General features: G+C 40.9%; 1 protein-coding gene across 2 annotated transcripts in view; it reads left to right on the top strand.

Moving 5' to 3' along the window:
• slc22a31 (solute carrier family 22 member 31) overlaps positions 1-13427 on the top strand; it is a 49199-nt gene that overhangs the window by 33654 nt on the left and 2118 nt on the right. For both annotated transcript variants that reach the window (XM_039763288.1, XM_039763289.1), the window contains exons 2-8: positions 1283-1386; positions 2969-3123; positions 6699-6867; positions 7368-7513; positions 8102-8210; positions 11027-11241; positions 11465-11576. In XM_039763288.1, the coding sequence (XP_039619222.1) occupies positions 1283-1386; positions 2969-3123; positions 6699-6867; positions 7368-7513; positions 8102-8210; positions 11027-11241; positions 11465-11576 (1010 nt within the window). The remainder of the gene's footprint in view (positions 1-1282; positions 1387-2968; positions 3124-6698; positions 6868-7367; positions 7514-8101; positions 8211-11026; positions 11242-11464; positions 11577-13427) is intronic.

Raw genomic sequence — 13427 nt, 5'->3', positions numbered from 1 at the left:
ACCATATTCCGCTGATGACAATTATTTACATACACTACATACAACAAACCAAAAGAAACCATGGATGCTACGCAGTAAACAACACCAACGATAAAGTCCAACACAATCCCATGCAGCATGATGACGGTGTTGTGTGGCATGAAACCCCCTGTAAACAGCCCTCCAAATGAAATGTAAAGTTTTGTCCTACCAGGTTCTCATTGCAGTTTGAAGAGTTGATGTTATTGGGAGCACTTGTAGATAACGACGTATCCAACCGAGATGAGTCCACACTGTCTGACAAGCAGGCACTGGGCAGCACATACATCCACAAAGTTACTATAATCCACAGTGGTTGTAATCCAATACTGTGTGACATCGTAGAAACAAACACAGACAGATGATTGCGATTCACTTGGCATCTTTTTGGCTTCTTTTTAAAGAGACTGGTTAATTGTCCTCCTTCCCAGCAACCCCTGCACCCTCTGACTCAATGGTGAACATTGGCCTAATAGTGCCAGGACTGCTGGGAATTGTAGGCAATTTAAGTAGCACTGCTACAACTGGCAATGCACACTGCTTCTGATTCCTGCCTGTATCATTCTGATACGAGCCATATATACTTGGCCACATTTTTGGTATTGTATGACTGGTCCATAAACTGAAAAAGCGAACTGAATCTAGAAGAATGCTGACTGTGCGTCTCTGTGATTCTCCACTTCTGCTAACCCATTTGATGTGTCATTAGAGCCACCCACCTCATCCCTCGTTTCTGTCCAATAAGGACCTTTGGAGACATTCAGTCAGAAGCTTTATTATGGAAGGAACATGCCAGTCAGCCCATTTCACTCATGTGGTAGACATGACATCTGTACAATTGTGGTGAAAAGTTTGTATACACTCATAATAGACATTTACATCAGGGCAGTATTGGGCTTTCAAGTGACGACTTTTTTTGTGCCAGAATGTTTGAACAACATAAATTAAAACATAAAAAAGTCATAAATGTAGTCTTCGGTTCACAACCAAATTGGTTTACGACCAGAGTTTTGGAACAAATTATGGTCGTGACCCGAGGTTCCACTGTATACTTATAAAAAACGATTTTTTAAATCCGCATGGTGATCTGATAATCGGCATACTTTAGAAGCATGATTTGTAATTGAATCGACTTTTTTCCCCACCCCTAGTGATTATAGTAATGTGATCTCCATTATGGCTATCCGTGAAAGGTACCTCATGAAAGTCAGCTTTTGACAGACAACTCCCCCTCTTTAATAACTCTTGTCCTCTTTAATTCCAGTGGAACTTAGTGTGTCAGAACTACTGGAAGATCCCACTGCAGCATATCTTCTTCATGATTGGCTGGATCTTTGGGTACCTTATCCTAGGCTTCGCTTGTGACCGGTAAGTGGCTCTTAAATCTTCAGCATTGCTCGACTATTTATGACAAACAGCTGACTTAATGCTTTTTAAAATCATTTTAATCACTACGTCTACAATGTCAGCTGTTTCTCTCACATACACAAGTGTAGGCCAGTTTAAAGTTTTACTCCATCAGCAGGCTTTGTGTCTTATACAGTAAATACTCGCTTTGCAAATTGTGTATTAATGAAATAGCTTTGAGATTTAGCTGAAATGAAAAAACATATACTTTCTTTATATGTCTGATAACATTTTCCTCATTTTTCTTTCCTGGTGAGTTTGTTATATGTCATCCAGTACATTACTGTGGTTGCATATTACCCGGGGCCGTCAGAGCTACAGCTGATGACTGCCGTGGGTCTTTTGGAATGGCTGCCAGTTTCTTTCTCTCACTCATTGAGTCTTTCTGACAGATTTGCCCGAGCCAATCTAGGACAAAAAAAAAATCCTGTACTAGCCTACAACAAAACAAATCTGTTCTTGTCTTTACTTCTGTTCATTTTACTTTTAGTACTTATTTAATTTATAGTTCCTTCTGAATACTGCAACACCGTGTCCAGCTTTCTAAAGCAAAGTGGTAAAAGCCACACGCAGTGGGACCACCGTACACACAGGTCCATAGCTATTGACTCTGCAGAAAGTTGGCGACTTCTGCACACTGTGCGCCTCCGCATGAACTGTCCCCGCTCTGTGATTGTACGTGGCCTACCACTTCATGGCTGAGTTGCTGCTGTTCTCAATTGCCTCCACATTGTTGTAATCCCACTAACAGTTGACCGTGGAATATTTAGTAGAGAGGAAATTTTGAAAATCTGCATCTCCTGTGGCTCTTCATCATCAACTCTCTTAATAGTCCATTTCACCTCTTTTTGACGGCGTGTGACACAAAGTTTACTTTGAATGCATATTTTGCAAATCATATTTTCACAAGCATAGCTGCCATATTTTTCATCCTTACATTGACTCTGACACTATTATTGTAACTGAACCACAGAGAACACATACGGTATCTGGGATAAGTTAAAGTTCACGTTTACCACTCGTCCAGTGATGTTTTTGAATAACAATTTATAATCCGATATTCCCTTGCAGCAAGTTGTTTATTTTTAATTCCTTCATTGTGCTCTCCGCACATGTCACACACATACAGTATATATGCTTAATAAAGGTCTTTTTGGAAGACTTTTTAGCTGAATACAGTTTATAATACTCAGAAGCTTTCTGTCTGTCAGACCAGGTTAACAAGAGTATCATTGTTCTTTGCAGTTCAAGATGGCTGCCCCTACTTTGAATGTCGTCCTGAGGAGCTGAAATGATTTAGAAATGTGACACTCAGTGACAGTAATTGTCCACACCTAGTTTAAAGCAAAATCCAGTCAAGGTTGTCTTCAGACATATGCATTATACATCTTGCTCAGTAAGACTAATAATACACAAATCTATCAAATTGCTATTTCACTTGCAGTCTCTGGATGCCTTTTTTTTGGCAATGTAAGCTATGTAACTCCATGTTAGTGCTCTGAATATGCAATAACAGTTCATTTTAACTGTGCTTTTCTCACAGGGTTGGCCGACGGAGCACATTTCTGTTGTCAGTGGTTCTCTCAGGGATGCTTGGGGTGGCCGTCTCCTTCTCGATGAATCCTGATGTGTTCCTCATGTTACGACTGCTCCAAGGTGCTGCCTTGGCCGGTGTCTTTCTTGCTGCGTATGTTGCCAGTAAGTTGTGTTTCATAAAAGTCATTTCTGCTTCTCCACTGAGTACATAAAAGCCAGCCTAACATTTATCTTTGTGACGTGACATTACTCAAATAAATAATTACCTGTCGTAATTTAGATAGAGCTGCCTAATGACACTGCATAAAACAAGATCTGAAAACAGATAAGAAATAGCCGCTCCTCCTTTTTGAAATTTTATTCTGACAATCTTAAAACTCATTTGGACTCCTTCTGTCAGCTTAGTTTACTTCATACACTTTAATGTTTGCTTCTGGGTGTAGTTTGGCCATAGCGTAACTCCAGACAAAACACAGAATCCTTGTCTGCCATGCTTATATTGCGGGCCGTCAAAAGATATGAAATAGGCATGAGGTTCAGTATGGTCATGTGCGCAGAGTAAAGTGACAGTAATTACCATTTAAATGTGCAATTTGTCACACGGAGTGATTACTATTTTCCAGAAAAACCTGTTGTGGTTAAGATCAAAGTCTATGCAGATGATAAAAAAAAAGCATTTTCTCTTCAAAATCTCAACAGACGACCAACATGAGCTGTCAATCAATTTTTTGAGCGCTATTACATTTCACAATTCAGCCTCTAGCTGAACACTCTTCCAAGGTCTGAGGTGTCTGTTCAGCCAGGGTGTTTAATCAGGACTCATTATTTTACTAAACTGTTTTACTGCCGATACAGGTACAAGCCTTCATCACAGTTAAGTCTAATTAGGTCTTTGATCCAGGTAATCCCACCTGCCCTTGAGGTAAGACCTCCAAATGGATGAGAGACATTAGCGTCATCAGTGACTACCATACTTTGTAGACTGTGCCTCTGGTTGATCTTTGTCACTGCAGTTTCTCATTATTCAAATCTGGCAGCACTGCCATTCCAGGCAACATTCTGGAATTTCATACCCCACTCAAGCATGCGATACACAGAAGTGTTAGTAAACACACTTGAAACCAAGGGATCATGAGTACACATAGCATGGTATGACACTGGAGCTTCCAGAAGTAACTGACAGGTATGTCAAGTATTTGCCTTTCTTGCAGTCAAGATCAGGGTCAAGAATAAGACCCCTGTAAACTCTAGGGGGTCGTTGTTGCCCCTTTAACCCCAACAGACAGACGTTCAGGACACAAGGTAAAAGCAATAAGAAGTATTTTAATACTTTTTCTTTTGAGCGGTGCCACAATAAACAAGCAAGTGAATATACAATAATAATAATAATAATAATAAAGACAATCTCTCCTCCACACCCTCCCAGCAAGTCCAGCTCCCAACTCTGGTTCGCCTGCTGGGTTCCCATCAGTCCTTTAACACTAGAATTACCAAAGCTGATGAGAAAACTCGTAATTCCGGCCCACCTTAAATCCACTCGCACGTATCCATTCAGCGTCTTTTGTCTTATAAATGTGTTGATAATCCCAAGCAGCCTGCTATACCATTCCCCCACCGCCAGAGAAACTGCAAAAACCTCTCCCAAATGAAGCCTTGTTTATCAGTGAATCAGGTACCTAGGCTAAAAAAATATATTGTTATTCAGAACACATGCATTTCACATGTGTTCCGTGTCAGCAAAGATCTGTGTAAGTGTTGGATGACAGAAATGTTGAACACATACCTAAAAGACAATTTTTTTCCATGTTTTAGTAGTAACGAGAAAATGTAGACATGAAGTGTATAATGTGTGAAGACTGAAGTCCAAATATCAAATAAGCACTTTTACAAAAGATACAAGTATAACAGAACAAATGCGCTTTTTTTCAAGACTATAACTGAAGAAAAAGAAATCAGGTTAGTGTTGCTTGTTGTCCTGACTTCTCGGGTAGTATATTGGTTAGAGCTGCAGACTCCAATTCAGAAGGTTCTGGGTTCGAGTCTTAACGTCTCCCAAAATAAACGTTTTGAGTAGTGAACTGTTCTTATTGTTACTATTATACAATAAAAGCATACATTTGATTTGAGTCTGTAACAGACGGTAAAGGTTAGTGTTTTTTTTTATTCAGTTTTATTCTCTCAGTCTCGTTCACGCTTGCCCTGATCTGACACGGCTGTTTTCAAATAAAGACGCGCTATAACAGAGGTGAACTCGAATCGGAGAAAGAGAACAGAAGCCCTCCCCGCAAGAAACGTCTACTCACACATATAAGAACAACGCAGCTGAACCAGGTGTAAAGGTGAAAGATGGCACCGTTTGGATACAGGTTGAGGTCCGGCATCATCCTGCCAATTACCTGTCCTTCAAAGAAACAGCACGGCTTACAGAGCTCGCCAACATATCGTGGAAACTCATGTTTGTGATTATGTTTTGTGATGGTCTTTACGTAAGAAGCATTTATATGTTACTTAAATCAAGTAACATTCGATCTGGCTTTTATATATTTACTTATCTTCCTACAGCGTAAAGTCACAAGTATACTGCAGGGCTTCCTCTGTTTGATCGTCAAGGGCTTGCTCACAAATTACACATGTAATGCCATGAAAAATACCTACTGACACTTTAGTACGCGAGCAATGGTACGAGAATGCAGTTAGACTTTTTTTGGGCACATTCACCACGCTAGTGTTTAGATCTGGACAGTGTAGCGTTAGCGAGCTCTGTAAGCCGTGCTGTTTCTTTCAAGGACAGGTGATTGGCAGGATGACGCCGAACTTTGTCCTGTATCCAAATGGTCAACCAAGATTAAAGTGAAAATTTCAACATGGACCTTTTTTTTCCTCCAGATGGTGGACTGCAACTCACCTTTTCATGTCGACTTTGATATCTGACCACTTCTATTTTATTTCAGACACTGTGCAACTTTCTGAACTTAAACTTTTGAGTGCCTCCATCACACTGTGGACTCCATCAATGTCCTTTTGTTGCTTATACCGCTGCTTAAGCCACCAAATTTTTTCCTTGCCTCCACTTTACTGAGCAGAACCTCCATTTCGCATTCACTGAAGTTCTTGTTTCCATGTTCTTTTCCTGTCTTTTAACAAAACACTGAACAGAAGAGGCTATTTAATATTGATTTGCATATTCAAATATGTGAAATTCTGGGAGGAGTCAAGGTGAGGCTGTAGGCTCATGCAAATACATTAAAATTCATGTTGATTCTGATTTATAAAGGGGAAGTGCATGGAACTTTGCTTACACACAGTTTTATGCATCTCAGTTTTTTTTTGTGTGTGCGCACATTTCCAGTTTTGTCTGTATGCCATATTTTAGTGTCAATTCTATGCACGGCTCAGGTCTCCTTACTGTGAGGCAGTAGCACTACCATTGCTCTACTGTGCTGCCCAACTTACATTTCTAAGCATTAAAACTGAGCTACGACTAGAAAAGAAAAGAAAAAAAAAACAAAACTTCTGTCAGCAGCATCCTTTGTGAAAATACTCCCCTGGCAGTCTGTCTCATTGTGCAGACTCAAAGCTCTGCTGACTTGGGCCAAGCTGGTTGCCCAACATTCTGTAGTTGAGTATGTGACGGCAGAGCAGTATGAAGCTTAAATAAATAAATAAAAATTAATAAAATGTGATGCTCCTGCTGCTGTTTATGTCAGGTTTTTATACTTACTCTTTTGTCATTCAAGGGCTTGAGGTTTGTGATCCCCCCCATCGCCTGATGGTCATTATGATTGGTGGGCTGTTCGCTTTTGGTGGAGAGCTGCTGTTGCCAGGGTTGGCAGTGGTCTGTCTTGATTGGCAGGTTCTGCAGGCTATAGTAACTGTGCCTTTGTTGCTGCTAATTTCTTATTGGTGGTAAGTGAAATCTTATTTACAAAGGCCTTTTTAACACTTAACATTCTATTATTTTAGTAAGTGACTTTAGTCTTCTGAATTTTCTCTTTTTGGCATGCATGAAAAATGAGTCATATGTGAAATGCCATCCTTGTATAATAATGTTATTTTGATCCAGGTCTTGCCAGTTTTGTAGTGCTGCAGTTTCATGACCTTTGCCAGTGTATTTTCTGGCTCTTTAATTTACTGGGCTAGACATGTTCTTTGTCATTTTCTAAAGTATTTCGTGCTAGTGCTCAGTATGAAACAAACAATCCATCCATGTTCTTATTCTCCAAATTCCATTACAGGCTTTCAAGAGGGCTGAAACCTATTATAGCGCCAGTGTATTATTCTGCAGTTACGGAGATATTCCAGCGACATTTTAGTTCATAGTTGTCTTTTTTTCTTTTGTGAGACCAGATGTTTGCTTTTCAATTATTGTAAAACTCTCTTTATGTACTTGTGGCTCTGGTCAACAGGTGTAGCTCCATATTCCCTGAATCCCCTCGATGGCTTCTGGCCACATGCCAAATCCGGAAAGCCAGGAGCACCCTGCAAATCTTCTCATCTCGCAATGGCGTGCGTTTGAGTGAAGAGATTTTTGCACATGAGTCTTTCCTATCAGGTAAAAAAAAAAGATTTTTTTTATGGTATTTTCCTATTCAGAGTGAAGTTTATAGTTAAATCGGACACTGCTACTAATAAATCCAGTCTTCTTTTTTTTAAGCTCTCTTAGTAAATATCATGTCTGACTCTAGCATGTAGTTCCTTCCATCACCTAAAACACACATCTTTGGAGTTTGGGGTGCCCAGAAAACAAACTACAACTTGCACATGAGTAACACCTGGCCTGTGATTCTAATGTGGATATTATTTATAAAATTCAAACACAGCCTGGTCCAGGTGTAGATGTACGATTCACATGATTTTATATATGGGAGCATCAGTCCTGAGTATGTAGAAATGTAAACCCCACATCATAAAGGAAACAGCCCATCAGGAGACTCGGCAGAGCTATTTGTACACTTGGACTGTGTAGTCCGCTGATTTCCTGCGCTTTGTACATTTTCAGTTTATTCCAGCATCACTTCATTGATCTTGTCACTTTTACTATTTGTTGTCATTTCACTGTTTGATGTTTTTATTATGTAGGTAAGACTCCTGGGTGATCTTAAAGGTGTCACAAATACTGACTTCATATGCTTTGTTTCAGAGTTCAACACTGCCTACAGTGACAACTACCTGCCACATTTTCACAATATTTGTGAGATGATCCACGTTCGAGTAGTCGGGAAGAATTGTCTCATCTTGGGATTCACAGCGTGAGCAGCCGTCAGGGTTGTCTTTCTTTACCTCCTTAGTTCTCAGCGTCCTGCGCAGTGGTGGTGGGGAGATGTTTATTATGTGTTACATTTCAGAGAAGAAATGGCCCTGATGGGTTCTCACCTCTGGGTTATACACACGTAATATGTTGGGTCCTGGAAACCTTGTCAGCTTTTAAATGTTTATAATGAAGTTCTTTTATTTAAGTCTCTTGAAACATTTCCAAGTAGCACGTGAAGGACTCTTGTGTAGAAGCCAGCACCAAGTTAATTACTGAAATCTATCAAGCACCATATTCTGGTGTCAAATTATTAAAGATGAGCTGTTTTGCACAAATACATAATACAAGTACAGGGAACTAGCAGGTGTTTAGTTATATCCGGTTAAGGATTTTGAAGAATATTTCTTCACTTTATTTCACACTTTTAAGAATCAAGAATATATTACTACCCACCTTATTAAAAGGATTGAGTGTCTGTGTTTTCCATCACAACTGTTTTTAGTAATAAAATGCATTGAATGTGTCATTCCAACAGATGGTGTACCACAGACATTAGCACTGGTTTTACAAATCCCATATAACTGAGACATACGCATTACAAACGTTAACGCTGAGGTCTCCGTGGATTGCTTAAATGTCAACCCGCCCGAGGAGTACCACAGAGCCTAATATAATAATTGCATGAAAATAACATAAAACTATTATTTAAACATTGCTGTTACTTTGAATTTCTGCAGTTTTTTTATTGCTTCTCTTATTTATGTTTCAGGGCCATTTTTGACTGTAAGATTGTCCAAAAATAATTGCTGCCTTGCTGCTTCAGTTGTATTTCCCTTGAATATGTCCTCCATTATGCATGCTTTCCTCCTTTACTTTCGTTACTGGAGTTGCGTACTTGAGGAAATAACATAGGGAATTGTACTTTTTAGCATATTTTGTAAAACATATTTATTTAGTAACAATTCTACTTCAGTTAATTTATAAAGCAGGCTGTTATGAAGTACAATTGATCTTTTATGTAAAGTTTATAACGCTGAGGTAAAGTCTAACTGCATGTATAATTGTTTTGGGGTTGTAGGTCATTAAGATATTTGAGCGTGAAGTGCTGCCTCATGGCCGGCTGTGTCAGTGGGTGCATCTAATTTTTTCCACTGTATTTTATTTAAAGATGGCGGCACCATCCAGTCAAAAAGAAGAATTAAATGTAAAGATGATAATGAAACTCGCCTCTTAAGTTACCTGATCAGTTTTTAGTGCCAGTTACAATGCCCCATAAATCACTGAGATGGCCGTTTTCTTCTTGTCTACATGCAGTCATGTGAAACAGTAAGTAACCCCCATGGGAGCTGTTGACTTTTTTGACGTATCTGAAGAGGCCAACAGTAGATCTCCATGCAAACAGCGCCTATGGATAAAGGTGACAACCTTGAATAAAAACAAAAAGAAAGTTTGCCTTTTCAATCATTAATTCTTCACAAATGTGGACAGATATATGTACAGCCTCCGAAGCCCCTATTGGCGGCTTGTAGGCATTTTACATAACTGCCCATCAGTGTCTGACATTGATGCAGTGAAATTCTTGACCACTTCTCAGTGCCAAATTCCTTCAGCTGTGAGATGTTTGTGGGTTTTCTTGCACGTACTGCATGTTTCAAATCTCACATTTCAGTGGGATTCAAGTGATTAGGCTTGTCCATAAGATAACCCTCCATTTCTTTTTTGAAACGTTTCTTGTAGATTTGTTAGTGTGCTTCAGATTATTACTGTGCTCAGAGGTCCACTACTAGTTCTGACAGATGGCCTCACACTCTCCTCAAGCACACTTTGAAATGACGCAGGCTGTAAGCTGTGTAGGCCCTGAGGCAGTAAAGCATCTCCAATCCATAACATTCCCCCCACCATGCTCACAGCTGATATGAGGGTCTTCTCCAGAGATGCCATCTTTGGTTTGCACCAAACATTGTTACTATGACCGAACAACCGTATCTTTGGTTCATCTGTCCAGAGCACACTGCTCCAGAAAGTCTGGTCTTTGCCTGTATTTTCAGTGGAAAGCTGTAGTCTTGATCTGATGGGTTTTTTTTGGGCCGCAAAAACATTTTCCTGAAATGGCTCACATACAGGTCAGATTTGTACAATCCATTTCTGGTTGGAGATTCGTGAACTGTCACACCAGCTTTTGCAGAGGTTTCCCGTGATGAAATTTTAGGTTTGTTTAGCTTTTATTTTAGTATGAAACAATCAGCTCTTGGGCTGAATTTGCTGGGCTGGCCATTCCTGAATAAATTAGCTGTCATTTGAAATCTACACCTCTTACAGATGATTCTCCATATGGTGGAACGATTGATTTCAGCTAATTTGACCAATTTGCCAGAGTCAAGCCCATCCACACTCTTCTTTCTCAGAGCTATTTTGACCTCGGCATGATAGCACCCCATACACGAATAGCAAAGGGAACACCAGACCCTCGGGATACCCGCTAAGGAGGTTCTTATCATTGGCACCTAATCTGGAACATCTAATTCTAATTTTCTGGATTTGAAGTAGTGATAAATGTAGGGGTTTACTTACTATTTCCATGTGACAAACCTGCATTGGTGTTAACTTAGATTATGAGATTTAATACAGTATGTCAGTTTTATGTGTCACTTGTTCAGGTACAGCACCTTTTATTTGAAGGTCTCCTGTTTGCCTGTTCAGCAATTTCCTTGGGGTGTTCTTACTTTTTCACGTCTGTGTACTTGTGAACTGAGATGAGACCAATAGAACGTTATATTGGCAGCTTATCACTTTTTCGTTCTCCTTTTCCTGCAGGTTCATCGGCACCGGGATCCAGTACTGCTTCACGAGGAACTTGCGCAACTTCCAAGCAGACTTCTATTTCAGCTACTTTCTCCGCTGCATTTCTGGAGGCTTGGCCTGCTTCCTACTGTGTATCTCAGTAAACCGCTTTGGCCGCCGTGGGATCCTTCTCCTGAGCAGCATCTTGACTGGCATGGCCTCTCTGCTTCTGCTTGCTTTAACACAGTGTGAGTGTTTTCACAGATCTCCGCTCTCCTTAATCCGCCGACACATCTTAACACCTTGCACGTGATGAGAAAGTAGACCAGGCCGGCTGTACTAGTACTGCTGAAACATGGGAGAAAGCCGTCAGCCTGAGTGGAGATGTTAGGGCCAGCAGTCTGAACTACTTGTAAATGGAGTCCAAAACATGTTTTAAATTCTGAATCGACCTGCTCCTCTCTTTTGCAGATCTCAAAGACGGAGTTGTCCTGCTGCTCTCACTTATTGGCCTCCTGGCCTCCCACGCCATGGCAATGCTCAGCATATTTTTTGCAAGTGAGGTGCTGCCCACTGTCATTAGGTGAGAACATTTGGTAGATGCAAGAACAAAGTGCAAACCTGGACGAGAAACATAGTTTTGTTTTATTTGCATCTACAAGTGGTGGAAAATGCTTTGTGAGGAAGTGACATGACTTTAATGTTTTTTCACTGTTGTCATCTGTGCCTGCGTTCCACTAAAAGAGAAACACAAACAAATCCCTTAATAAGTGGCTTTTAGCTGTAATCAGAATTGTAAGGATTCACTGACTCTTATGTGACTCAAATGCTGGGTGGAAGGGTTGGGGGGGGGCACCGAGACCACCCCTACCATCTGAGCCGTTACAGTGGCTCGTGCTGCCTGCCTGTAAGCTCCATGGGTTCCCCATGTTTTCCAGTTTCCCCGCGTATCCCAGACATCTACATGTTTGGTTAACTGGCAGGTCAAAGTTAGCCCAGTATTACTGAATTTGTCCTGCAGTGGGGTCCTGCCATTATGACCAGTGCTGCTGGGACTCTGTGTTGGTTTAAGTGTATTAAAATAGCAAAGCGATTCATTTGAGGCTGACCATGAGAGTAAATAAGGCAGTGTGGTGCAGCGGCTAAGGCGCTAGGTCTAAAAACACGAGGCCCCTGTTCACTGTTTGACCCTGAGCATGTTATTTATTCTGCCTGTGCGCCATCTGTTAAAAAAAATAAAAAGCTAATTAATTTTAAAGTATTGTGATCTTATAAGTCTCCATGGATAAAGGCTTTAGCCAAATATAGATCAAAATAGAGACGAAGGATAAATAGTTTCCTTATCCCAAGGAGAAATTGTAGTTTCTAAGCTACACAATAATCTATAAATGCAAGGGATAAATTAACAAATATCCACACTTTTATAGTCGTTTTGTTTGGGTTGACTGTACTCAGGAAAATGAAAACATAAGCAGCAGCTAAAAAGAAGAAGCTTTGTGTAGGAAACACTTTCAGTCACCCAACGCTCAGGTACACCATGAAATATTCTTTTATTATTGGATATATGGGGTGGGGGGGGTCAATAACTATCAGTCCTTCTGGGATCATTTTGTTCGGGTTGGCTGTACAGCTTTCCCTGTGCACATGTTGAAACCTGGTGTGTCTGTGGTCACAGTGCTAAGGTGATCAGTCCGTTTCTCCTGTTGCTTTCTAAAAGTAAATGTGGCCACTCCATCCTCTGTTTGTGCCAAAGGAGAGCAGAGAGCAGTGATCCGCTATTTATTAGCTGAAAGTTTACCAGGGACCTTGAGGGTTCTGGATTACAGCGGCCCTCAAAGGTGATCTGTTATTAGCCTGAACTTATAGGAGACTCCTGGCCTTGGCCGAGCAGGTCGTATATCTGAACACTGCGAGTGGAGCACTTCCTGGTGATGTCAACTCGCCCCACACCTTTAGTGCATGGCTCTGCCACACCACACTCCACCTTTCCACAGTGCAAAGCGTGCCGACTATGCTAAGTTATTTGTCATGGACTTCCACCACAGTCCATCTCAGTTGGCAGATTTGCTCTGTGGTAACTGCGGGTGGCCAGCCACAAACCAGTGAATTCTCAATTACAATGGCCGTCAGAGGTGGTCTGTTATTAGCCTGAACTTATAGGAGAATCCTGACCTTGGCCAAACAGGTACTATATCTGAAAACTGAGAGCGGAGCACTTCCTTGTGACGTCAACTGAGCTCTTTCTCTCACTCGCCCCACACCTTATTGCGTGGCTCCATCATACCACACTCCACCTCTTGTAGTGCCAAGTAGTTTGTCATGGACTCTTTTGCAGATTGCAGATTTACTCTGTGCCAGCCACGACATCTCAATTACAATGGCCCTCAGAAGCAGTCTCTTACCAGGCTGTGCTAAAGGGCGACTCTCAGCCTTG

The sequence above is a fragment of the Polypterus senegalus genome, chromosome 9, assembly GCF_016835505.1.
Source record: "Polypterus senegalus isolate Bchr_013 chromosome 9, ASM1683550v1, whole genome shotgun sequence".
NCBI classification, from domain to species: domain Eukaryota; kingdom Metazoa; phylum Chordata; class Cladistia; order Polypteriformes; family Polypteridae; genus Polypterus; species Polypterus senegalus.
This window is presented reverse-complemented; position numbering and strand designations above follow the sequence as displayed.